The 24,056-nt window shown below is 49.3% G+C and overlaps 1 protein-coding gene across 9 annotated transcripts in view; it reads right to left on the bottom strand.

Annotated features, from left to right (window-relative positions):
• Nucleotides 1–1,789: 1,789 nt before the first annotated feature.
• The window catches only part of NFYC (nuclear transcription factor Y subunit gamma), a 64,099-nt gene continuing 41,832 nt past the window's right edge, over nt 1,790–24,056 (bottom strand). For 5 of the 9 annotated variants that reach the window (XM_077751975.1, XM_077751976.1, XM_077751978.1 and 2 more), the window contains exons 3-10: nt 23,386–23,457; nt 21,542–21,655; nt 18,429–18,524; nt 13,276–13,449; nt 9,615–9,773; nt 6,375–6,482; nt 3,941–4,000; nt 1,790–2,999 (exon numbers count right to left, since the gene is read on the bottom strand). In XM_077751975.1, coding sequence (XP_077608101.1) covers nt 2,568–2,999; nt 3,941–4,000; nt 6,375–6,482; nt 9,615–9,773; nt 13,276–13,449; nt 18,429–18,524; nt 21,542–21,655; nt 23,386–23,457 — 1,215 coding nt within the window. In that variant the 3' untranslated portion in view covers nt 1,790–2,567. The remainder of the gene's footprint in view (nt 3,000–3,940; nt 4,001–6,374; nt 6,483–9,614; nt 9,774–13,275; nt 13,450–18,428; nt 18,525–21,541; nt 21,656–23,385; nt 23,458–24,056) is intronic. The other 4 variants (XM_077751981.1, XM_077751982.1, XM_077751980.1 and 1 more) reach the window with 4 other exon arrangements.

The following is a 24,056-nucleotide window of genomic DNA, read 5'->3' as shown; positions in this document are numbered from 1 at the left end:
GGGAGAAATGTCGAAAGCGTGCTCCGGATGTAAGGGGATCGTGCTGGGGATTAGATAGGGGCTCTCTTGGGCTGCACTAAAGTGTTTGTTTACACCCAGATGGGCCCTGCTGGCGGGGAAATTTAAAGGGAACGTGCTCTGCAAGGAGGCTGCTGGCCAATCACAACTGATCGAAACCTCTCCAAAATGAGAATGGAAGTCCATGGGAAACGAGGACCCTCCAGCTGGTGTGAAAAGTCCAACTGCTTGGGTTTTCAAGAATGAGTTGAAGAGCGGAAAGGCGGGGCAGCGCTGTGGCCTCAACATGGGGGGCTGGCAAGGAACGAAATCGCTGAGCAGCTACTGTTCCTCTGAGGCCAGTGCTCCTCGAGCTTGCATTTCTGTGTGGGGCCGGGCTTTCAGGGACTTTTCGCATATCGCACCGAGACTGGGTACAGGGCAGTGGGAAAGGCCGGATGATTTCCTTCGGAGAAAGTCCAGAGCTANACTTGGGAGTCAGAAAGGAGCCTTTGGGCTGCCCCTGACTCATGGGGCAGACCTACTGCCTGCTTGTACTTACCACCCGCTTCACCTACCAAGAAGTCACCGGAGGCGGACCATGTATCCAAAACCTTACAACTAAGAAAATCTTTGCTTTTGCAAGACAGTGTTATTTTTCTTCCCTTTATAGTATGAATCTGTTACCTGGTCTCCTCTTTTTGCCTTGGCGGCCAGGGAGCCCAGGACCAAATGTGAAATTGGATTTGAACAGCTATGTAGCTCTTCATGGCCAGAGTATCTGTGTTCTTGTTTATGATCCGGATTCCCTACTCAATTATATTCTTAATCGTAATTTGTCATATTTTATCATGTCATTGTATAAGTTTTCTACACAAGCCATCTTAATTTTTCTTGTGGAATGACATAAAGTGCTTAGGTAAATGATTGAAAATGAAATAGGTAAGATGTCCAAGTACTTACCAGTGAGGTTGACAGCAAGGGACATTTGGTGTGAGAATTACCAGCGTATCAGGGTCAGACTTGCGATCACCTCATACCAAAGACCCTTCCCCATCCCCATCTCACCCCTGAAGACAAAGAGAAGGGAGTTGCCCAAGGTTGTAGGGCATATTACCATCAGAGAAGTAATTAATACCCACTTTTCCTGGTCCTCAGTTCTCCGCTCTGCCCATGACAGCAAGCCTCACTGAGGTTGTGAGGACGGCACGGTGAGGGTTAGGAAAGTGGCTCACTGCTGGCCTTTGTCGCCAACGAAAGCCAGTGAGGAAGTGGAATGCTCTATTCTTCCTGCTTCGATTATCAGGAAGCAGACCCTGGCTGTAGAACCCTTCTAACCTGTTGGCTAACATGGGGCTTGGGGTGCCCTCCGCAGCAGATGCCGTGCCAGTGATAATGGGCACGGCCAGAGCAGGCAGCTCAGGATGCCAGCCTGTGCCAAGGCAGGAGGGGAGGGACAGACTCGGGTCCTTGTTTGAAGGATCGAGGCACTTTCCTCCACGAGAGATGCTCTCTTGACGCCCCATCAGCAGGACACAGCTGCCTCTGGCCCACACGTTGGCAGTCTAGGAAGTAAGGCAGGCAGGCATCTCCGAGCAGCGAATGGATTCTGATCGAGTTCATTTTCAAAATCACCTGAAGATCTCCATGTGAACCAGAAATGCAGCATTAGCTCCCTCAGCTCTGGATGCTCCACACACCAACCTGAGGGCAGACAGCTTCCTCATTTCCAAGCCTTCCCAAGCAAAGTGGCCCCACGAATGCTCCCAGACACAGACACCCAGACTTTAAATTATCTAAAATGAGATTTATTGCATTTCATGCAGTTTGAAGTCCATGCAGCAAAGGAGACTAGCACAATTTTTAATGCATTTTAAAAATTAAAAAAATGGGGATCGGAATGCAAATGCACAAACTTCTAGTCTCCTTGGGTCTCTGGGAGAGAAGGGTTTGGAAATGAAACCATCCACTCTCCATGGCCAATGAGGTCGTCTCTTAAATGCAAGGAATGTTTCCACGGCCTCTGCGTGCACATACACACAGCTCTGGGGTGAGCGTAGGGTGGCGGGGAAGAGGACCACCAGTGAGCAAGAAGCCAGGTGGTCACCCAATTCAACCTGCGGGCAATGCGAGGTGGCAAATCTTAGCGCCGCAGCAGCTCTGAGAGTCAGGAAACCCACCCCGCCCTCCCAGGAGATGCGCTCCTGGAAATAAGTGGCGATGAGAATCGAAAAAAAGGAAAACAAAAGAAATATTTCTTCAACCACACTCTTCAAGAAAATGCCATAAATATGTTATTTAATATTCATTTTATAGCATTGGACACACAGCTCAACATATTGAAATATTGATTCCTTGGAGAAAAAAATGGAAAAAAAGGAAATAAAAAATATTGCATCTTTCTGTTGGAGAATTTCAGCCTCCAGGCGTGGGGCGCAGCGCACCAGTGTCCTAGCCTGCAGGAGGCGCTGAGGTCGGCCGGGTCCTCTGGGGAGGGAGGCTGTGCCCTTCACCCGGAGCGGTATGGCAAAAACTGTGTTGGGTGTCCTTGGCCTTGCCAGCTCAGGCCCTCAGTCGCCGGTCACCTGGGGGGCCTGCCCGTCGGAGGGCTGGTTGGCTGACTGGATGAACATGGGCTGGGCGAGGTCCTGGCCGGCAGGCATGGTGACTTGCTGGATCTGGTAGAGCTGCTGCGAGGGGTGGAGAGGAGAGAGTGAGGTCACCCCTGGGAGAGGGGCAGGCAGCTCCCTACGGGCCTCGAGTTGGTGGGGGGCCCCGGATACCTCAACCACCACCCACTGTAAGGCGTCGGAGGGAGGAGGGGATGTGGGGCCCTGCCGGGGCTGGGAGCAGCAGACGCAGGAGGCTCCGGCCCGGTGTGAGCGGGTGTGTGTGGTGGGCGGGGAAGAGGTGCAGGGAGTTGCACTTCCTGTGGCCTTCACTTCTCTGGGCTCTGCCTCTCCCGTTAGCTCAGAGCCTCGAGCTGGCTGCACGCTGTTCCTCTGTGACAAACACAAGCAATTCGACCACTGTACCAGCAGCTTGGAAGTCAGCATTTCCCCAACTCTCGGTGACCCTCACTAGCAGCGGCAGTAGGACGACCCCCTCTCCTCCTCCTCTCCTCAGAGGATCTGGCTCCGGCCGAGGCTACAGCGAACCCGCGTTTCCTACACGGGCCCTGCTGAGGAGGTGGCCTGGGTTTAAACCCTTCCGGAGCCAAGGCCCGTGGGGCATGGAAAAGCAGCTCACGTAGCCACTATGGGAGGACGGAGCCAACTGGACACGTGACTCTTCAGGCACCCTCCCCCTCCAGGACACCCACACACGAAGACCCCCTGCCACGCGAGCTAGCGTGCGGTGCAGGCAGAGGCCAGGCGTGGGCCCCGAGGCCGGCCCCTCTCCCTTCCGGGCAGCAGAGAACACAGGCTTGCGTGTGTCATCCTACCACCTCATCAGGGGTCTCTGCAGCCATTCGTGTAAGGGAAAGGGCAGAGGGCAAGGGTGATTCCTTCCTCACACGAGTTCAGAACTACTGAATGCCAGGCACCAAGAGAGCTTGAGACGTCACCTGGTCCCTGCGGTTCCACTAACCCATGCTCTTAAAAAGCAGCATAGCTTAGAAAAGAACGAGCCCTAAAGGGGAAACAGGAGGCCCACATTCTAGTCCTGGTTCTGCAACGAAGAGCTGAGTGAGCATAGACAAGACGCTTCTCATCTCTAGGACTCAGGTGACTCATCTGTAAAATGGGGATTGGGACTATAGAACGTCTGAGATCATTTTCAGCTCCCACAAATCTAAATCTAAAGGATCTGCACTCCAAATTCAAGACTGAACTGGCTTTAACAATTTCTGTCTGCTCGTTAATGGAAACTAGGACCGCTGCCCCAACCATNCCCCACCGCCACTGTTCCTGGCAGCCCCTGCCCCGGCCGGGCATCCTACCTGTCCGTCAGTGAACTGGCTGAACTGCTGCTGTCCTTGCTGCACCTCCGTCTGCGTGATCTGCGGGAACCAAGATGGCAGAGAAGGGTCAGCTGCGGGGTCTGGCCCACCGCTCCGCAGCCCGCAGCTGGGAGAGGGTCGTGAAGACGGTGCAAGACAATGCACAGAAAGTGCCCAGCACGAGGCCCGGCACAGAGCAGGTGCTTAACGAGTCGTAGGAAAGCAAGGGTCCTTCCCCACCCCCAACGACTGATGGCTACTCAGAGACAGAGGGCCACCGAGTTGTAATACACACAACTTCCCCGACCCTCTCTCTTAACGTCCAGCTGCTTCCCGCCCGCCTCTCACTGCAAGCTCCGAGGTGCTAAAGGACAATGTTTATGGCTCGGGCAGAAACCCCGAGAGGCCTTCAGCCACGAACGCAGGCTGCAGAACGCCGGACAAGGCGGCAAGTGGTCCCTTTCATTCTTGGAAGGTGGGCTCCCAACCAAACCAGTATCACCTAACTATCTGACTGGAATATGAAACACCCTGGCGAGGAGGTGGCCTTGGCCCCGAAGCCCTCGTGGCACACCGCTGAAGCCCTTTTCCCGAGCCAGGCCACGTGAAGTCCTCCGGGCCAAGCGGAGGGCGGGGGTGGCGGGAGGGTGCGGGCGGCTGCAGCAAGGAGAACATTTATCACATGTGCTCACAACCTTACTGGGGATTTTAAGCACACTGGAAAAGCAATGTGCTGACGTGCGGAAGTGCCCGCTGGGGCGCGAGCCGCTGGAGACAGCCTGGCAGAGCGGTGAGGAGACGGGAGCAAGCTCCCGTGCGTACGTGCATCTACGCAACAGCTGACTGGGAAGCGCCTCCTGGAACCCTCACAGCCAACCTGCAAGGTGCCGGCTCCCCTCTCGAGTGCCCTCACAACAGCCAAAAACACCCTGTCAGGCCTGCCCTTAAGGCCGTCAGGAGGAAGAAGGGGACAGGTAGGAAGGGGATTCGTGGCAGTTTCTTACTGCTGTCCCTCGTGCCAGGGCCTCCGTCCCAGCAGTCTACCAGGCTCAGTGGCTGTCTCCATAGCCTCCAGTGCAAAGTTAAGTATCCGAGAACTATCTGCAGAATGAGTGAATGACCCTGAGACAAATGGCAAATATTCTTCATGGGTGGGAAGGCCAGCTGTGCCCCGTGGCCAGGAGGACTGCTCTTCACCCCAGCTGAGAAGAAAGTTTCCTTTACCTTTAAATTCCATTTACGTATTTTTCATTCAGCAGTCACTCAACAAACGCGTACCAAATACCTACCACGGGTCAGGCCGTCACAGTGACAGCCTGTTGTGACGCATTTGCTATAGTGGTGCACTCTTCTCACTTCTCCCCCTCCTGACAATCCGACTCTCCCCACTTAGCAGCTTTAGTTTCTAGTGTCCAAACTGACCTCTGAGGAACTAAAAGCTCTTCCTTCTCATTTCCTCCCCCACCCTTGCCATGTAAAGCTTTTGGAGCCCAGGTTAAGATCTTACAAGGCTTTTTCATTTTTGTTTTTTAAAAAGAGGGATACCTAAGGGTGTGACCTGCCCAGTTTGGAGATGTGACTCCATGCCAGTCAGCCCCGAAGAAATGAGGGAAACGCCCAAGCCCTTTATGGGAGCCAAGGCATGGGTTTGGAACGGGCCCTTTAATGACCCCACAGACTATATGGAACTCAGAAGCCTCGCTTTTGGCTCATTCCTCCTGTTTTCCCAAATGAGATCTTTGGAGACCTGCTCCACAAACTCCGCCCTGCCACCACTGTCAATAGATACATCATCAGAAATGCAACTGGGCCAGACGGGTCCAGCTCTTAAACGATCGCTGCTTTTTTTGGGTCTGAGGCAAAAGAACCCATTAACAATGCCTCCCCTTGAACAGCGCCCCCATCCCCTGCAAGCGATGCCCTTACTCCCCAAACCCCTATCCTCAAGCCCAGGACGGCTGCCCCCGCAGCACCTGCGGCTGACAGTCGTCCGTCTCTCAGGGCATGAGAGGAGACGAGGAGGCGTCTCTGGCTAGGTGTGCATGGGGCGGTAAAGTCCAGGCAAAGTGTCCAAAGGGCACAGGGGCTGGCAGAACACAAGAGCTATTCAGGTTCACAGAAGGAAGCTCAGGCCGACGACGAGGCAGTCTGTCGAAGCGCTTTCTCTGGCCAGATGGGCACACACATACATCAGGCTTTCTTCAAGTGTCCTTGAGATTTCCCCTCCTTTGCATTTCTTTGTCTCTCGAGAACAAGATGGTAAGTGGCATGCTCTGAATCCAATCTTCCTTTGGGGTGACGAGACGTGTAGGGTGTAGAGGCGGCTCTTGCTGAAGGTGAGGCGGCAAGAGCACGACTGCTGAGTCCTCATCTCCAGCCAGAAGGCAGCGTGGGCCGGCCCCCTACCCAAACCCTGCACCTCTGGGGCACGTACCTGTGGAGCGCTGGTGGCAAGTGTCTGGATCTGTCCCTGCACAACTTGGGTGCCTGATACGGGCTGGGCTAAGCGAATGTACTGCAGCTGGCCGGCATTCAGCTGCACCTAGGACGGGGCAGACAAACAGACAGACAGATGCAGGGGACTGAGTGTGGCCTCAATAGGCAAGCTTCCCCTGACCAGAGGTGGTGACCGTCTCCAGTCCCCCGAGTTCTCCAAAGCAGCTGACTCTGAAAAGCTACTCTTTAACAGAGGTCAACAGAGGCAACACCAGACACCCCCTCCCCACAAGTCCCAGCACACAAAAGAAGCTATGTTCCCTGAATGGACTGTGGAGAGCATTCCCAGAGGATCTGGTCACATATGTGAGCAACAGCATGGCCACACCCTCAACATTCACTGGCCCTTAGCTGTTTGCTCCATTTAGCTTAGGATTTTATCCCAAAGACTATCAGACATGATGAGAATGCTTTGTCCCTAAAGGGTGGGCCTTCCTCCCCTCCATCTCCAAACTCCACCCCCCAGTTCCCAGGATGGCTGATCCAATACTGACAAGAGACCCAGCATCTGCCAGGAGCCCACGGCATTTGGCCGTCACTCCGTGCCCTAGCCCTGGTCCTGCCCAGCTCCGTGCTGCACGCACATCTTGGAAGAGAAAGCTGGCCTGCTTCAGTACCTCTGTCCCCAAGAGCCAGGACCAATGGGGGGGTCTGTGGGGCTTTTAGGATCCCTGATGTTCAGCACTAGCTTCTAGCCAAACTCCTCCCAAGGGGAAATTGAATCAATAAACCTTTCAGAGAAAACCCTATCATGAGAAACCAAAGCTACAAAAATGCCTTCAGAGTCCCTCATGCTTAAGATTAAGTCTCAGATAATACAATAATACCACATGCTGCATTTAATTGTGCACTAAAAGCCTTAACTCAGGCTCTTTCTTAACGCTCCAGGGTGCCACGGAAGTCTCTGTGCCCGAGCGGGAACGGAGGGATCAAGGCGGCTGCACGCGAGGAGCTGTGGCTCAGCAGAAGAGAGCCAGCAGGGCAAGCGGACAGCCACACTCGTGATTGGGGGGACGAAAGAGGTACCAGGACAGACTGGTCTCTCTCCACCTGGGGGTCCAGACGCCACCCTCCCCGGCTGTCCAGCCTGCCTTCGTTGCAAGGGTGAGCTTCTTGAGGGGAACAGGCAAGTCATGCCTCCTCATCCCGCAGTGAGTTCTCCCCTTGCCTTCAGGAGCTAATAACTCCCTGGCGGGGACCTTCACCTCGGTGAGGACAGCGCCGGTGAATGGAGCCACCCGCGTGCAGGCAGTGTCATGTCACAATGCTTCTCTGCGACCGCGGTCTCAGGAGGGTCCAAACCACCGAGAACACACCAACACTGGGTAGTCAGTGCAGATCTTGGAAGTTCTTGGTAGACCATTCCAGAATTGTCCACTTATGGAAAACGGAGGCATAAAAAATCTAAACCCGCGAAGAACCTGGTTCACAGGAGCCAGGGCAAGACACTGTGACCTGCGGTCTTCTTTCCGAGAACATGCCAAGAAGAGCTGCTGGGAAGTGGTGATGCCAGGCCCAGTGCGCCCCCCTTAAGCCCCTCCGGGCAACAACACTAAGTTCCTTGTGGGGATGAAGGCAGCTGTGTGAAGGCTCAGGAAGCTGCCTCTGCCGAGACTGATGGTGGCTGGTCCCAGGGGTGCCAGAAATCTAGCCCAGGAACCAGGAAGAAAGACCACAGCCTTGTCCCAAGAACAGGGATGGTGTACTGACAGCCACAGGGATCTTACATCTCCCAGCTGGGAAGAGCTCTTTGCAGAAACTCCAATGTGGCTGAAAAACTGTTGAGCCAGAGAGTTGCAAGCAGTTCTTAGAAGAAGTTCCCCTTTCAGGCTTAGGTTCGACATCTGGTGACACTCTGCCCTCAGTCCTCTACCACAAGGACAGGTCTGGAGCACCTGGCAGCTTTCTGACGTTAATTACTGGATAAATAAGCCTGCTCTTTGGGCTTTCAAAACAGAAGCTAAGTTTCCTTCCTGAAGGTCATCTCTATTGGGGCGAACACTCCTGAGGAGTTTAGAAATGCAGACTCCTATAGAAGGTATCTGAAAATAGTGAATTTGCAACAACTATGTACTAAAGTTCTTACCCAAGGGTTAAAAAGACTTGAGTTAAAGTTACTGCAAAGCAGGAACTCTTCTCCGCTTAAGTAAACTTGTTTTGGTGTCTTTACATGTAAAACAGAGAACCATTCAAGAGAGGTCTTGGGGTTAGTGGCTGACACAGTGACACAAGGCACCTGAAGCTGATGGGTGTGTGTGGGGGGAGAGAGAGAAAGGGAGGGAAGGAGGGAGGAAGGGAGGGAGGGAAAGAGACAGAGGAAGGGAGAGGGTCCAAACTCTAGCAGAAGGAGAGTGCGCCAAAAGCGCAAGAAAGGGAGGGAGGGAGAGGAGGCCAAAGACAGGAGCAGAGACACACGCACTCCATGTTCCTAAGCTCTCTCATGGTCTATCTGTTAACTTAATAAGAACAGTTCCAAAAAGAGAGCTTTTTGCAAAGAGGAAGTGGCTAGCCAAGTCCAAATGACTTTCCATATCTGCCTCCATGTCATTTACAATAGGCAGACCAAGGGGCAGAAGCAGAAGGACTGCTCCATGTCACTCACTCTCCACGTTTTCAGGTGGCACTATGACCAGTGTATAGATGGCAAGTGTTAAGATAAGACATTTCTTGCAAAAGAGCAAGTACAAGTGAAAAAGCCAACAAATCTAAGAAATGAAATCCCTCAAGGCACACAGGAAGCAGCAGTCCACAGTGAAGGAATGGGTAAGTTAAATGAAAGCCAAAAATACATTTTGCTGCAGGCTCCACTGGGAACTGACTCATGAATATGCAACAAGTGTATTTATGGTCTTCCCCGTACACCTCCCTCTTATTCTCTGCTAATCAAGACAGGACTGCCTCCCAGGGCCGTCAGGTTACACACATTCTCGGTGTAGCTGGAGTGCAGGGCCATGCAAAGGCGCTGCCCCGTGGTGCTGAACCGGAACTGGATTAAAGGAAAGCAGGCAGCATAGAGGGAAGCAAGTTGTGGTCTGGGCTAACAGGGATATAGGTGTAAAAAAAACGTGTGTACCTCTACACACATGGGTGTACACAACGCTCCGTGTGGGCGACCCAGAGGCACTCGGTCGCCACACGGGCGCAGCGCCCTGCGGGCGCGGGGCAGAGCAGGGCTTACCGGGATCTGCTGGATCTCTCCTGTGTTTGTGATGATCTGCTGCATCACCTGCATGGTCTGTCCGGTGCTGCTCTGGGCCTGCTGGGCCTGACCCTGCGGCTGAGCCTGGACAATCTGCACCTGCTGACCTTCTCCAACCTGCATGGTCACAGGTGTGGTCTAGAAAGAAGAGTTTTAAGGAAGAGGATTCAGCTCTAGATCAGCGCCGCTGGGCTTACCGACGACCAATTACCTAGGAGCAAACCCCTCCCATGGACGCCTGAGCTCACCTTAACACTAATGAACAATATTGACCCTGCAGAATACTTTGGGCCTAGGGCACCACTAAAGTCACTCTCCAAAATAAAAGATGCGAGAAAGTCACACAGATGTTTAGACTCATGGTACAGAATACTGGCCTCAGCCCCAAACATCCCTATGCTTCAGATACCCCAAATTTTCAGAGGCCTTTCAATGAACGAAAGAAAGAAAGGCACATCCGATACACAAGAATCAAAAGCAATCGTGGCAGTTCATCTGAGAGACGGCCAAAGTCAAGTCCGGAGCAGGTGAATTTGGAGAGCAAATTGAATGGGAAGCAGGGCCAGCACGAACGTACTAGGTCCAGGACCTCGGACTCCACTCCAGACTCACAGGCCGCTGGGAGGAGAACCAAGTGCGCCGGCCGCTCTCAAGCAGCAGAACAGTGGTGGCCCGCACCGGCCAGCTGGATCTCTGGATCCAGCTCGGCCTCCCGCGGGAGAGGCCAACAGCACCAGGACCTGGATGTTAACCGAGGCTGCCCCTAAGTAACAATTTAATAAAGTGAGAAGTTTAACTTTCTGGAAACAAGAATTTCAGATTTAAGAAAATTCTGTCTAGCGCACATGACTTGGCAGATTTTGTGTCTCTCACAGACTTAGTGGCTCACGGTCCTGTGAGATTTACTCCTTTGAGAGAAGGAAGACTTGACCTGTCAAAAGGGTTGGTCAGTCACTTGCCCAAAATTTCAAAACTTTAGCCCCAGATGTGACCTTTATAGATTACCTAGAGCAGTGAGCCCAGCTATAACGTGGTGGGCAGGTGGGCGGTAGTGGGGCACGGCAATGGAGGTGGTAGGGGAGGCGGTCATGGTAGCAGGCAGAGGGTGGAAGCTTTTAAACTACACTTACACCCTCAATGCCCCAATTTGGGTATGATCCCACCCTACCCTGAATTAGGAATCACCTCAGTAGAAAGACTCTGGGAATCTCAGTGAATCTGGGCTTCTATCGATGTTGTTATTCTGATGCTCTTAGACTGCCTGCATAGGTATACTATGCACCCAGTTCCAGGGGAAGGGGATATGTTCCAGAACTACAGAGGAGATGCAAGGGATCTCTAGGGATGGAGAAATTACTATGAACTGGACATGGGTGAGGAAGAGGACAGAGGACCTCTGTAAAAATACATGCAGTAGGCTAGGACGCCAGGAAACACCTCCCGTTCTCCCACACCACAATTTTCAACTCAGCCTATTCCCCCAACCGCCAAGAATAGAAGTTTCCAATTTTATGACAGAACATGCAGGATTCAACCAAACTATGCTTTCCTTCCAACTCTGCTATGTATTCTGTCCCGCAAAGGTTATGGGAACCCCACCTGAAACAGCCATTACTACAGGCCCAGGGAGGGGCGATACAGCACAAGGCCACCCTGAACCAGCAGGACAGAGAACCACAGCTGGGAGACACAGGGACAGGCCAACCTCACCGTCCCCACAAGCCTCACTGGCTCCAAGCTGAGCAAGTCTGGGGGGCAAAGAGAAGAGATGAAACTCTTGCTGACTAAATAAAACGTATACTGCCAACTCATCACTGTACTTCATCAACTCCATTTCCCCAAGAGGATTTCCAAGGTATTTCTGAATCATTTCAGGAAAATGAAGGCTTGTGTTAGCATGGCAGCTGTCAAATCACGTATGGTGTGCGCCCTGCTGTCAGGACACAACAGCCATGAGCTTCTTTGGATACTGAGCCAATCAGAGCCAGCAGTGGCACGGACTCCCTCGAAGTTTGCTCTGGGAAGGGATAAAGCCTCTGACAGGTAAAGCTCTCACCAATGCAGAGGCACAAGCATTAGCCAACGAAGATCCCTTAGGCATCAAGGGCACAGCGAACGCCTTGAAGCAGGGACTGGGCTGCGATCACCTTTGAACCCCTCTTGCCTGGCCCGGTGTCTGGCAAAAGAGCAAACACCCTAAAACTTGTTATATGGATAAAAAAGTGAGCAGAGACTAAATCCTAAAATCATAATTAATATTTAAACCTATGTCCATCCTGATCTCTTTTCCTTCTAGGCGTACCCAGCTCCTTACCAGCACACACGAGGCTGTTGGGCAGGCATCCCCTGCTGAGACGTCCCCACGCTGACTGCACCCCCCCACTGCTCCCTGGGCGGGCTCCCCCTGGAAGCCTTTGCCTGTGCTGTGCTCTCTGTTGGGAAAGCCCTCCTTCCCCTCTTTATCTGATTCACTGCCATTGTTCTCCCTCTAAAACTTGTATTATTTCCTTTAGGGAACCTTCTCGGACATCCACTTCTATCACCTCTCTCACATTTTTGTTAGGAATCTCTTTTGATGTGATCCTTCAACATCCTGAGAACATCTATCCTTCTCAGGATATCCAACACAACCCTGAGAACATCTATCCTCAGGTGGTGATATAACCTTTAAGCGTCTGTACCCTACTAGTTTGTGGGGGGAAAATTTTTTTTAACGTTGTTTATTTATTTATTTTAGAGAGGGTTCAAGTGGGAGTGAGCATATGAGCAGAGGGGCAGAGAGAGAGAATCCCAAGCAGGCGCCACACTGTCAGCACAAAGGCCAGCATGTGACACTTGATCCCACGAACTGTGAGATCATGACCTGAGCTGAAATCAACAGTCGGACGCTTAACCGACTGAGCCATCTGGGCACTCCAATTGTGAAAATTCTTAAAAATAGGGACTATTTTATTCATGCTTGTATTCCCAGCACATAGGATAGGATTCAATTTTTGGTGAGTAAATTAATGCTTCTCAGGGAATCTGAAGTCAGAGCTCAGAGAACAAGTTCTCCACAGCTTCCCGTGAACCCCAACACACACGGATGTTGCTGCTCTCATAACAATACCATTGGGGAGAGAGTATTCTGGTTGCTACTGTAAAAAGAAAAGACCACTTGACACAACTATGGTGCGAGAGAGAAATGACAGGGAGAAGGGGAGAAGTACAAACCCCCAATCTCCCCAGCAGGCAGCACTCTCCTGGTAATGATGTTTGATCTCGTTACAGGTACAACAAATCCTAGTTCGAGTGTAGACACAGACAGGCAGGGAGTCCACTTATAACACCTTCTACGGGGAGGTTACTACTCTTCATGGGGGCAGGATATATTTTCCCTTCCACATGTTTTGGCTCACAGGGATCCTGGAGAGCATCTTCACTGCAGTCTCCTCACTTGAGCCGTGAGGAAACCAGGGCCCAGAGACATTACGGTGACATGTCACTTTGGTGGCTGCATCTGGGGAGAAGCCCAAGTTTCAAGACTCCAAACCCAGTGCCGTAAGATGACGGGCCTGCCTCTGCACCCCGGCCACACTCTCCCCTTCCCAAACCGAAGCAGCGCCGCCTTGCTCGTGGGCACCGTCCACAGCGCACAGACCTGGCCCTGCTGAGGCTGCGCGATGATGATCTGCCCGGGCTGGATGGTGGTTGTGGAGCTGGTGGTCTGCTGGCCCTGCTGCTGCCCCTGGACCTGAACGGCGGCGGGCTGCTGAGCCAGCGTGAAGTAGTACTGGACGGGCTCGGCGGGAGTCACAGACTGGCGCACCTCCTCCTGCGGGGCAGAAGGAGAAGCAGGTAAGAGGAGAAGAACTGACTCAGCAGCCGCCACAGTGAATTTCCATTCTTCCCCCAAACGGACTCTGTGCAGTTGCCTGCCGAATGCTGAGCTCTCCACATCTGAAGCCAAGGGAAAGTGGAATTCGAAGAGACCAGTTGTGCTAAATCAAACTAAAAATAACAGATTCCATAGGCTTCACAAAACATACAGCCAATTTTCTGAAGTACAGAGTAATCACCCGTTGCGTGATGAGTTGCAAATGGGCAAATAATTACCGTAACTAAAAACCACGCACCAGCAGTGCTTGTCAGTAAACGCTGTCAAGGCCTGTGATCTGCAGACGGTGCTAATTGCAAGCGCTGGGAAGATGCTACCCAAACATCAAGCTCTCAGGCCAGCCCCCAATGTCCCCAGCAGGCAGCACTCTCCTTATTTGGTTTCTACCAGCTCCAGAGGGACAGAGCAGGGGAATGGGAAATGGGGCTTTCCCTGGCCTGGAGCTTTAGAACTGAGTGTCAGGATTGAGAGCACTGGTAGGTAAATGCCCAGCTTTTCACAGCACATCAAGAGCTCCGTGGTCACTGAGGACACGACTGTCCAGCATCAGGTCTGGTTCTGGTTGTACTTAGCCACAGAAGCGCAACCCAGGGGGCCGGAGGGACAGCTCTCCGCTGGGGGGCGGTCTTGGCTGACTAGGGAGGTCGCATTCTGTCCAATCTGCAGGGTGAAGAGACTGTTCCTTCTTCAGCTGACGTTTTCCATGGCAGAAGGAGTAAACAACCCTCTCCCAGCCACCTTGAGCTCACAGCTGAGAGTGTAGGATGTTTACACACACTACGGCATGGTTAGAGCCTGAGGGTCTGGGGCTGACCGGCCCCTGACCACTGACACAGAGATCGGCGTCTGCTCCGGAGGGCCCTGCGACACGGTGCCCCTGCCTGGGACAACAAAAACAACAGAAACATACAACCACTTGGGCTGGCTGAGCAGAAAATTTGCTTAATTTACCCGCTTCCTTGTTCTGGGCTAAGTTTGCCAGGTTCAAGGAGAGAGGAAGAGACACTTCTCCAAGGCACAGAGGCGCTGTGGGCTGCCTCAGAGTTCCCCCAAAGTGACAGTGACACAGCAGGTACGGACCCCATAGCCTCACTAGGTTAGGTGCCCCAATCTATGGTGCACAGTTCTTTCCTCACTACACTTTGCTTTACTAGCTTGTCAAGTACCTTCCCTGCTCGAGTGGAAGCCCCAGGAGGGCTTAACTCTCTTGCTTTCCACTGTTCCAGCCATTCATTCCCTTGTAGGCACTTAATAAGAGGTTGCTGAATGATGAATAGATATACAGAGCCAAGCAGACAGCTGCAGGTAGGAAAATGCTTTTTCTTTTCTTTTTTTTAAAGTAAGCTCTATACCCAGAATGGCTTGAACTCACGACCCCAGTATCAAGTCACGTGATTTACTGACTGAGCCAGCCAGGCACCCAGGAAAGTGTTTTTTAACTTAAGTTGGTGTATGACAGTTTCTTGAACCCAACAGCTATTACCAACAAGAAAGAGTATCTAAACTCTCTTTTGCTGCCTCTAGGATTTTGTGGTCATGGTGTGGGAAGGAAGCTCATGTCCCCTATGGAACAGGGCTTGCTTGATGACTGGGGGCCCAGGATCCTAGGACTGCTGACATCCAGGCTTTGAGGAACTGGGGTCTTGGCACGACAAGATTCCCTAACGGCCACCCACCCAGCCTCAGCAGACACTTTTAACATGGGTTTCTAAGCTAGTTCTTCAAACATGAACAAATTTTCTAGGTTAATGCAGTCTGTGCTCTAGACCCAGTCTGCACCCTGACCATAACCACGCTGAGGCAGAAGAAAAAGGAGGTCCCCTTTATTTTCATTGAGGCCTCAGTTTCCAGAACAATGTAACTGTGACAACATCATCGTCTCCATTTCAACTCAACTTTTCACCATTTTAAATAAAGGCCAGCCTGTCAACTAGCTCTTGGCTGTGGCAGGGATAAATACGGATCCCCTCCCTTAACCAAGAAACAAAGGCCAACAGCTCTTTTCAAAGCTCTTGAAATAGGTTCAACGTATTTATTTTCCACTGAGAATGCCCTTCCCATTTTATAAAAAAACATCCATCACTGCAGTCTAGACCTAACTTACAAAAGCTCTCAGGTAATGAGAGGGTGTAGAGGACTGAGACCCCCAACAACCAACCTGAAGTCAGGGAGGAGGGAAAAGTGGCACCTCCCAGCCCCTGACCTGTGATTGTTCTGTCTCCAGTTATCTCTGACTGCAACTGCTTTGCAAGTGAATACAGTCTTTTTGCCAGACAAAAAGCAAACCCTTTAAGGATCCCTCTCAAAAGCCAAAATACTCCTTGCCAATAACTGTGACAGCAGGTAAAGAGCTTCTCCTAAACTGCCCACCATACCCTCTTAAGTTGTTTATGGACTAGGCGGTGTCTTGGTCACTCCGGGAGTACCAGGAGAGGCGCCTAGGTTTGTGTTGTGAGGACCAGGTGGGACCGTTCTTGAATCACTGGAATGGAAAGAGGCGTATCTAAGGTTCTTCTGCATTATGAAGACTCATCCGGCCAATGAAGGGCAAGCTAGCAAGGGAATGATTATGCTTGGTTTCAAGAAATGGGTGAAGAGAAAATGACATTTCAATGGGCAGGAACTTTCAACTCATAGCTTTAGTGGGGTAGAAGTCAGCCTCAACTATCCTCTGCTTCTGAATAGCCTTTACTTGCTTCCCAGAAGAACAAGAGAAATTTCCAAGCATCTCTGAGAAGTCAAGGACCTTAGAACTACGATTCACTATTTCTGGCTAGTTTCTTTCCCCAGCAGTGGGGAATCACCCCTTGCGCTAGAACAGTCTCTGAACGACTGGATCAATCCAGAACAGGGCACCTGCCCAGCTCTCGCAGTGGCCTCCCAGACCAGAGGGCTTGCGCTTGCAATCTTTTCAGACGTGGTGACTGACAAACGTCAGAGAATGAGCAGCATCCCGGGGCCATTGCTACAGAGTTGTGCAGCCAGTCCCAAACTGAGAAAAGTACTCTTGCTTCAGTAGCCAGAAATGAACTGCTGCCTCCTTCAGAAAGGGTGAGTTTTGGAGAGTAGGCGCTTTTAAAGGACGTAAGGAGGTGCCAGCCAATTTGGAGCCTGGGAAAACTTCGTGTCTACAGAGGATTAAAAGTGCTATCTTAGAATTTCAGGCCAGCTTTCAGCAATCTCAACCTTTCAAAGGCCAGGCAGCAGCTGCCCCCGATAGGACACCAATCAATGGCCCGAACACCTACAAAGACCTGAATCCAGGCAGCGAGGAGCTGCTTCAGCTAGACACACTTTAAAAGCAGACGGATCACTGCATTTTGAATCAGGCTAGGATGGAACAAGGAGCTGTCTGACACCCTGAGAGAGCCAGGCACTGAGGACTTGAGGAAGGGACAGGACACGAGCCCTCCCTCCAGCCAGCTGGTTCAGCAGACAGCCCATAGACAGCAAGCAGGAGTGAGCACAAGGCCCAACCCTGTCACAGAGCTCACCACCTTGTTTTCCAAGGGGGCTTCTGGGACAAATTCCAACAAGGAGAGCAGGGGTGTGGTAGCATTTGTTCTGGAGGAAGAGAAGCAGTCGGCGTCCTTGCTGCAGTGACTTCTCCGAGAGGAGGGAAATACCACCCCAAGAGGAGGAACTGAGCCCGCGGGCACAAACCTGCAATGGTCTCAGAGGCGATGTGCAGCTGGGGACGACTGTGGCAGCCTGCCGCTGTAAACATCCGACTGAAAGCTCCTCTGAACACCTTACAGCTTCCAGTCAAGGATGTTTACAGTAGCAAAGACTGCCCAGAAAGAACGGAGCCGCAGCGAGGCACCCTGCTCTAGTGAGAAGGGGACAGAGGATTTGCTCAGCCAAAGGCCCCCAGGCAGGGTCAGGATTACAGTGTCCTTTAAGAAGCCCACTTCTACACTTCCTGACTGGTTATCAGTACGAGACAGCATAGGAGAATGGTTGTCACTGAATGACTCTGTCCTAAGGATAATATATTATGAAATAATTCATTAAAAACACTTAATATTTTATTAACAAAATAAAGCGAGGAGAACAAGGCACAGCTTTGTTCCCGTCAGACCCTGCCACTGTTCCCCAAGTGTCTCTACCACACCGACTTGAGTCATGCAATCCGTGTGCCTCAAACAATGAGCTCTACGGGAAAGGAGTCTATTACAGTTGCAGTTAAGAGCTTTATGCACCCAAGGTGCTGAAAAGACAATCGGTGTGGCCCTTGGAGAGGGGCAGGCAGAAGAGAGGTAAAGACAGATATTCACATTCTTTCTCATGATTGTTTAGAAAATGGTTTAAGTGGTGGTTCTCAAACTTGGCTGCACACTGAACACATCTGAAAAGCTTTACAAAGCACTGATGCCTGGGCCTCCCCCTCACAGATTCTGAGGCAGCTGGTGTGGGGTGGAGCCTTGACACTAGTATTTTTTAAGCCCTAACAGGGGATCTAATGGATAGCCAGAGCACTACACAGAGAACCGCAAACCAGAGTAAGAGAAAACCAAAGTCCATTCACTCCAAATACCACTGGGCACAGAGAGAAGCTGATTCTTTAAATCTTGAAAATCTAATATCTGTGTCTTGCTGGGAATATTCTCCCATCCCCGATTAAGAACTCTGAAAGATTCCCTAGGATATCTTGAATGAGCTTCACTTTCCTGTTTGTAACTTGTCTTTAACTTTCATTTTGTCTACTTCCACTGAAATACCACCTCAGAGGCACTGAGTTAAAAGTATCCATAAATGAGAAACAGAGGGAGATGTCAAGGATGGATCTGGTCTAGAGAAAGAAAAGCAAAAGGAACAGCAAATGACTTGAGCTGAGAGAGGAAAAGGAGCGTATCTGACACCAGCACGCAAGGTGCTCTTCGGTCAGAAGCAGCAGCAGTGCCTTCCCGGCTCACCTGGCGCTTTGGAGGTTTCAGTTCATCTCTGGGAACAATATCGATGAGAAAGTCAAACTGATCAAATTTTGTAATTGCCATGGCGATATCATTCCTCTGTAACAAAGAAAAGCAGGGCGAAAAATTAGCCTTGGAGAAACTAGTTCACCTGGCTTTACACCCTCCACATTACAAGTAAGGTAAGATGATGACTTCTAAAGCCAACCTCAATAACCACAGCCAAGGCTATAGCTAAAATAAGCACAGCCAAACTCATAAACTTCACATCAGACCTCACGGAGAGACACTGACGAAGATCTACATGTAGCTCCTGCTCCACAAGCTCCCACTACAACCATCACCTCTGCCGGATGCTACCCCGGGCCCGCCCCACAATTGTTAAATTATCATCCTCCAGTGAAATTTGTACAAATCTAGCAATCTCACCTGGCAGGTTTCAAGGTTAGCCTACTTTTCAATCTTATAACCTTTCTGAATCTCTGTTGAAATCCCAATAACTTTTTACAATTATTTTCTAGTCACTGGATATATATAATGTTAGTTCCCACAAGGCTATAATTTTTATTTTGGAATTTCAAGTCACAGTGTTAAATTCATGGTTTAAATCTTGTTTAATGTGCTATGAATAAGGGAAGCCTGAAGCTACTAGAATTGACTAATGATACTGAAACCAAGGCCTGTTCCAATGGAATTCTAAGAGTGATACTCCTTTCTTTAAATAATTAAAAATTTTTTTTAATTTAAAATACATTATGATCCTTAAGATCTGTGTACTTCATTGTATGAAAGTTTTAAAGCAAGCAAGCAAGCAAACAAACAAACAAACAGGAAAAAGTAGTGAACTCCAGTGAATGATATGCATGTTGAAGTCTTGAGGGGAAAGTAAACTTTGAAATGCATTTAAAAATAGATGACTTGATGGACACAGGGACAGATAGATACGGGGATAAAGCAAGTAAACTTAACGGTAGGGTCTAAGTGGAAAGTATACATGTAAACTTTGCTTATGTTTGAATGTTTTCATAATAAAATGTTGGGGGGGTAAGTCAACATGATAACAGAAATCCCTAGCAATCTCTATATATCACATCTTAAGACAGGTGATTCATCAGACAAATTAAAAGGGGATGGAAATTTTCTGTTTTTTCCTTCCCTTGTCTCTGTGATGGCCCCAAGCCACTGAAATGCAAAACTCCAATCCACCTTTCTTGCCAACCACCAGCCTGACAATAACCCTCCGACCGAAGCGGGGCACATCTTAAGGCTGCCAGGTCTCATTTAAGATCAGTACGATATAGTATCACATTCCTGATGATGTCACCCGCCCAAAGCTATCTGAACAGCTCATCTATGGACAGAACTGGGGGAGCGGTGGGGGTGGGGAACAAAATAATAATTACCTCCAAACATACACCGAAGTGCACTACAGTATTTTGGAAATACAAATATACTTAAACTGGTCTTTTTAACATTTTATTTTGCCTTTGTTAATGCTAGTAGTATTTTACTGAATAGTCATATTCAGATTATCTTAAGGACACAGACTGACGGATTATAATAAATATATGCACCCAAGTAGCTCTCACCCAGATCAGATCATTTATAAAAAGTGTCCTTCTATTCCTTTCCAATCAATTGCCCTCCCCCTGAATCTGAGGCAAGCACTCACCATAAATGGTGAGAGTAATGGTATCATGTATTATGTAATTTTTCCCCTCTGGTTTCTTTAGCTTAACATAATAATTTTTTCAGATTCACCCACGTTGTATGGAACAATAGTTTTTTGTTATTGTTGTTGAGTACTAATCCACTTTATGACTATAACCTTCTGTTTCTATATCTCAATCTTGATGGATACTTTTCTCCAGTTTTTGCCCATTATAAGTAAGGTTGTTATGAACATTCTTATACAGTAACATCCACACTTCAGGGTGTGTACGCAGGAGTGGACTGGCTGTGTCACACAGTGGAGATACGTTTAAGTTTATTGGAAAGTGCCAAACAGTTTTCCAAAGCAACTGTACCACTTCACATTCTGACCAGCAGTGAGTACCATATGCATTTCACTCACTTCACTCCCTCACCAACACTTGGTATCGTCAGTCCTTTTTGTTTTAGGCATTCTAGTGGGTGTAAACCAGGGTCTTGTTGTTTTAAGGTCTATTTCCCAGGTGACAATGATGTTGCACACCTTTTCATATGCTTATTGGTCATTTGGATATCTTTTTTGAAACACTGTCCAAGTGTTTTGCTCATTTGTTAATCTGAACTGATCTTGCAGATAGCTTTAACTGCATCTCCCTAGAGCCATAGGCTTCCTTCACAGCAGCATAAAGTAAGCTCTCAGTGTCCAGCTGCANGGGTGGGTGGGGGGGGGGTTCTTTCTGCTTTGTGTGTTAATCCCCAGAGCCTAGAACAGTGCTTGGCACACTGTGGGTGCTCAATAAATATTTGCAGAATAAATACGCATGCGTCTTCAACTTGGAGGTAAAGGAAAACAAAGGAGAAAACAATTTACTCTCTTGGCTTTCTTGCTGAAATACTGCCAGTGTCTTCTACCTGTCACACCCTTCCTCTTATGTCTGGGAAACCTCTCCTCCAAGAACTAGGCCGTGGTGTTAAGATGGAGGCCTCTAGAGCCAATGACCAAGGGTCTTCATGCAATATGAATGTTGATTTTTAAAATTAAAGGAAAATGAAAAAGAGGAAAGAATTCCCAGAAAGGCAGACAAGGAACAAAAAGGCAAATGAGGTAAGCAAGATGGATTCTTCCTGGGACTGCCCTCTCCTGGAGTCTCACAAGGCTTCCAACCAGAAGTTGTTTACCTCTGGAAATAGATCAATATTACTTTAGCCTCTGTTTATAGTCAGGGCTCACCAAGTGAAGAGGTTCAGTCACTGAGCTGTGAAAAGCATGAGAATTGGCAATTAAGATTCTCAGTGGGGAAATACTATCATGCCTGCCTCCCAACAAGGGGAGGAAGACGCCAATTACACATTGGCTTGACAGAGACCTAAGAAGAACAATCTTTGGTCCAAAACCATGCAAGAGAAGCAGACAAAGGCCAAGGCAGCTGCTCATCCAGTTTCCCCACGTACGTCCACAATATTACCTGTAGAGTCCGGCGCTTGTTATCCTCTGTGTGGATCCACGCTCGAAGAGTCAACTCTGTGATAAAAATCTGGGCTGCCTTGGCAAAGAGCACAGGGGCTTCTGCACTGATCATCTGCAACAGACGTAGGCCCTCACTGTCAATCACCAGCATCCCATTCAAACCAGCCCACTTGTCCCTTGCCTCACGTCCCGCCAATGGACGATGAGGCAAAGGTTGGAAAATGAGAAGGTGGTAGCCCTAAGAGATTCCAAGGTAAAATACATCCATAAAAATCAGACAAAGCAGAAAGCAAGAAGAAAGGAAGAGGGAAAAAGAGTACTTACTTTTCTAGCAACTACCATGTACTTTCTTATTCTCATCAGAGACTTTCAAAGAAACTAGTGTTTGCCAGAGGTAAAGTGACTTGCCCACAGCCAAAGAGCCAGTAAGTGGCAGGGTTTAGGTTCTAATCCAAGGACAATGTGGGGAAAGATAAGGAGTTTGAGAGCCAATGGATTTAGGTCAAATTTCAGGCTTCCCCTCCTTCTGAGTTTTATTTTTCACATACTGAAAAAGAAGACAACCTTCCAGTGTTGCTGTGGGAATCAAATGAGGTCATATATATAAAAGCCCCCAGCATAGGGCCTGGCACTTGGTAAGTGCTCAAGTAATGTAAGCTGCCCTGCCATGGCCGATTTCAAAGTTCAAGCTCTTGGTCAAACAAGGCTCTGAACCCTTGGTGGGGTGGTCTGTGCAGGACAGAGCCATGGAAAGAGCTCTGGAATTAAGGAAGAAGTGAGAGCTAATAAAAGCAAAAACTGCTATGGACTATTAGTTTTCTATACAAATACAAGGGACGATTAGTTTTGAGTGATAAGAAGCATGAAGGGGCACATGGGTGGCTCAGTTAAGTGTCCAACTCTTAGTTTCAGCTCAGGTCATGATCTCATGGTTCATGGGATTGAGGCCCACGTTAGGCTCTGCACCAACAGTGTGGCGCCTGCTTGGGATTCTGTGTCTCCCTCTTTCTCTGCATCCACCCACTCACGTGTATGTGCACATGCTCTCTCTCAAAATAAATAAACTTAAAAAAAAAAAAAAAAGCTGAGAGTGTTGCCCTCTTCCTGAGAGTTGAAACAGGAGGTGGGCTCCTAGGATACAGAAATAGCCACCTGCAAGGAAACCTCACAGGTTGTCAGCATTGTAAAACCACTCACAGACTGAAAAGTTATAACAAGAGCAGTATCTTCATCAAGAGTTTCTTAGAGCTCATATTGACAAACTAGAGACTGCAACAAAATGCTAACTGAGAAGATGGCACTGTCCTGCTGATATGAGGATTTGTGTTTACCCTACCCAGGGACAAGGATGGGTGATTCAAAAAGCAAACAGTGGGGCGCCTGGGTGGCTCAGCTGGTTAACCAACCGACTTCGGCTCAGGTCATGATCTCACAGTTCATAGGACTGAGTCCCATGTCAGGCTCTGCACCGACAGCGTGGAGCCTGCTTTGCATTCTGTGTCTCCCTCTTTCTCTGCCCCTTCTCTCCTTCTCTGCTTGCACTCTGTCTCTCTCTCACAAATAAATTAATTAATTAATTAAATTAAAAAATTAAAAAAGAAGCAAACAACATATTACCAACATCTGGAAAACAAGATATCCTTAATTTCCAGAGAAGCATGATATAATAATTAAAATTGTTCAATTTCAGCTCACTTAACAATTTTGGACAGGAACCAAATAAATCAAGAAATAATAATGAAAGTTTCTTTGTTTAATTAAACTTTGAGCACTACAGAAATGAGCAACAGCCTACCCACCATTATAACTTCACTATGAATAATAAAATGAATATGAATTCACCTTCACATCTTCATCCAGTTTCATAATCTTCTTAATACGAGCCAGTGGGAGTTCCTGTACTCGGAAATCTTTCTGAAATGAGTAACAAGAGGCACATAAATGGTGGGGACAATCAACAGGGCATGACAGGCATCATGAAACACTGTGACTGGTTCTGTCCCTTTCAAAAAATATGGCAGGAGAGGAGCTAGAAATTAAATGAAGAGAATACAAATTTCAGAGCAAAATTCTTCTTTACCCATGCAGAGCTTCAAACAATTCAAGGTTTCAAACGTACAATGCCATCTAATAGCGCCCTCATGAAGAGCAGCCCCAAACAGTATCAGATTCTGTGCCAGCACAATATAGAGGTGCATTATGAGTACCCACCACCGCACCCCCACCCCCAGCCCCACAAAGCATACCAGTCTGCAATATGCAGATTAAAATGAGACTTTTGCCTCAGGCGCATTCCTTTGAGTTGCCAGTTCTTTCTTCTATTCTGGGCCTACACGGGCAAGGTGCCAGCAGCACCTGACCACAGTGACCCACAGTTGTCTTCAGTCAGTACTGGCTGATATGGGCGACTTCTGACCTTTGCACTAACCTGACACCAGAAATCGGGGAGGAGGGCCTGTCCCATCACAGCAGCAAAGGCCTGGTCTCCAAAGTTTGCTTGGAGATGAGGGGTG

Source organism: Crocuta crocuta, unplaced genomic scaffold (genome assembly GCF_008692635.1).
Source record: "Crocuta crocuta isolate KB4526 unplaced genomic scaffold, BGI_CrCroc_1.0 scaffold367, whole genome shotgun sequence".
Lineage (NCBI taxonomy): Eukaryota > Metazoa > Chordata > Mammalia > Carnivora > Hyaenidae > Crocuta > Crocuta crocuta.
Note: the sequence above shows the minus strand (reverse complement) of the source record. Positions and strands in the feature narration are given on the sequence as shown.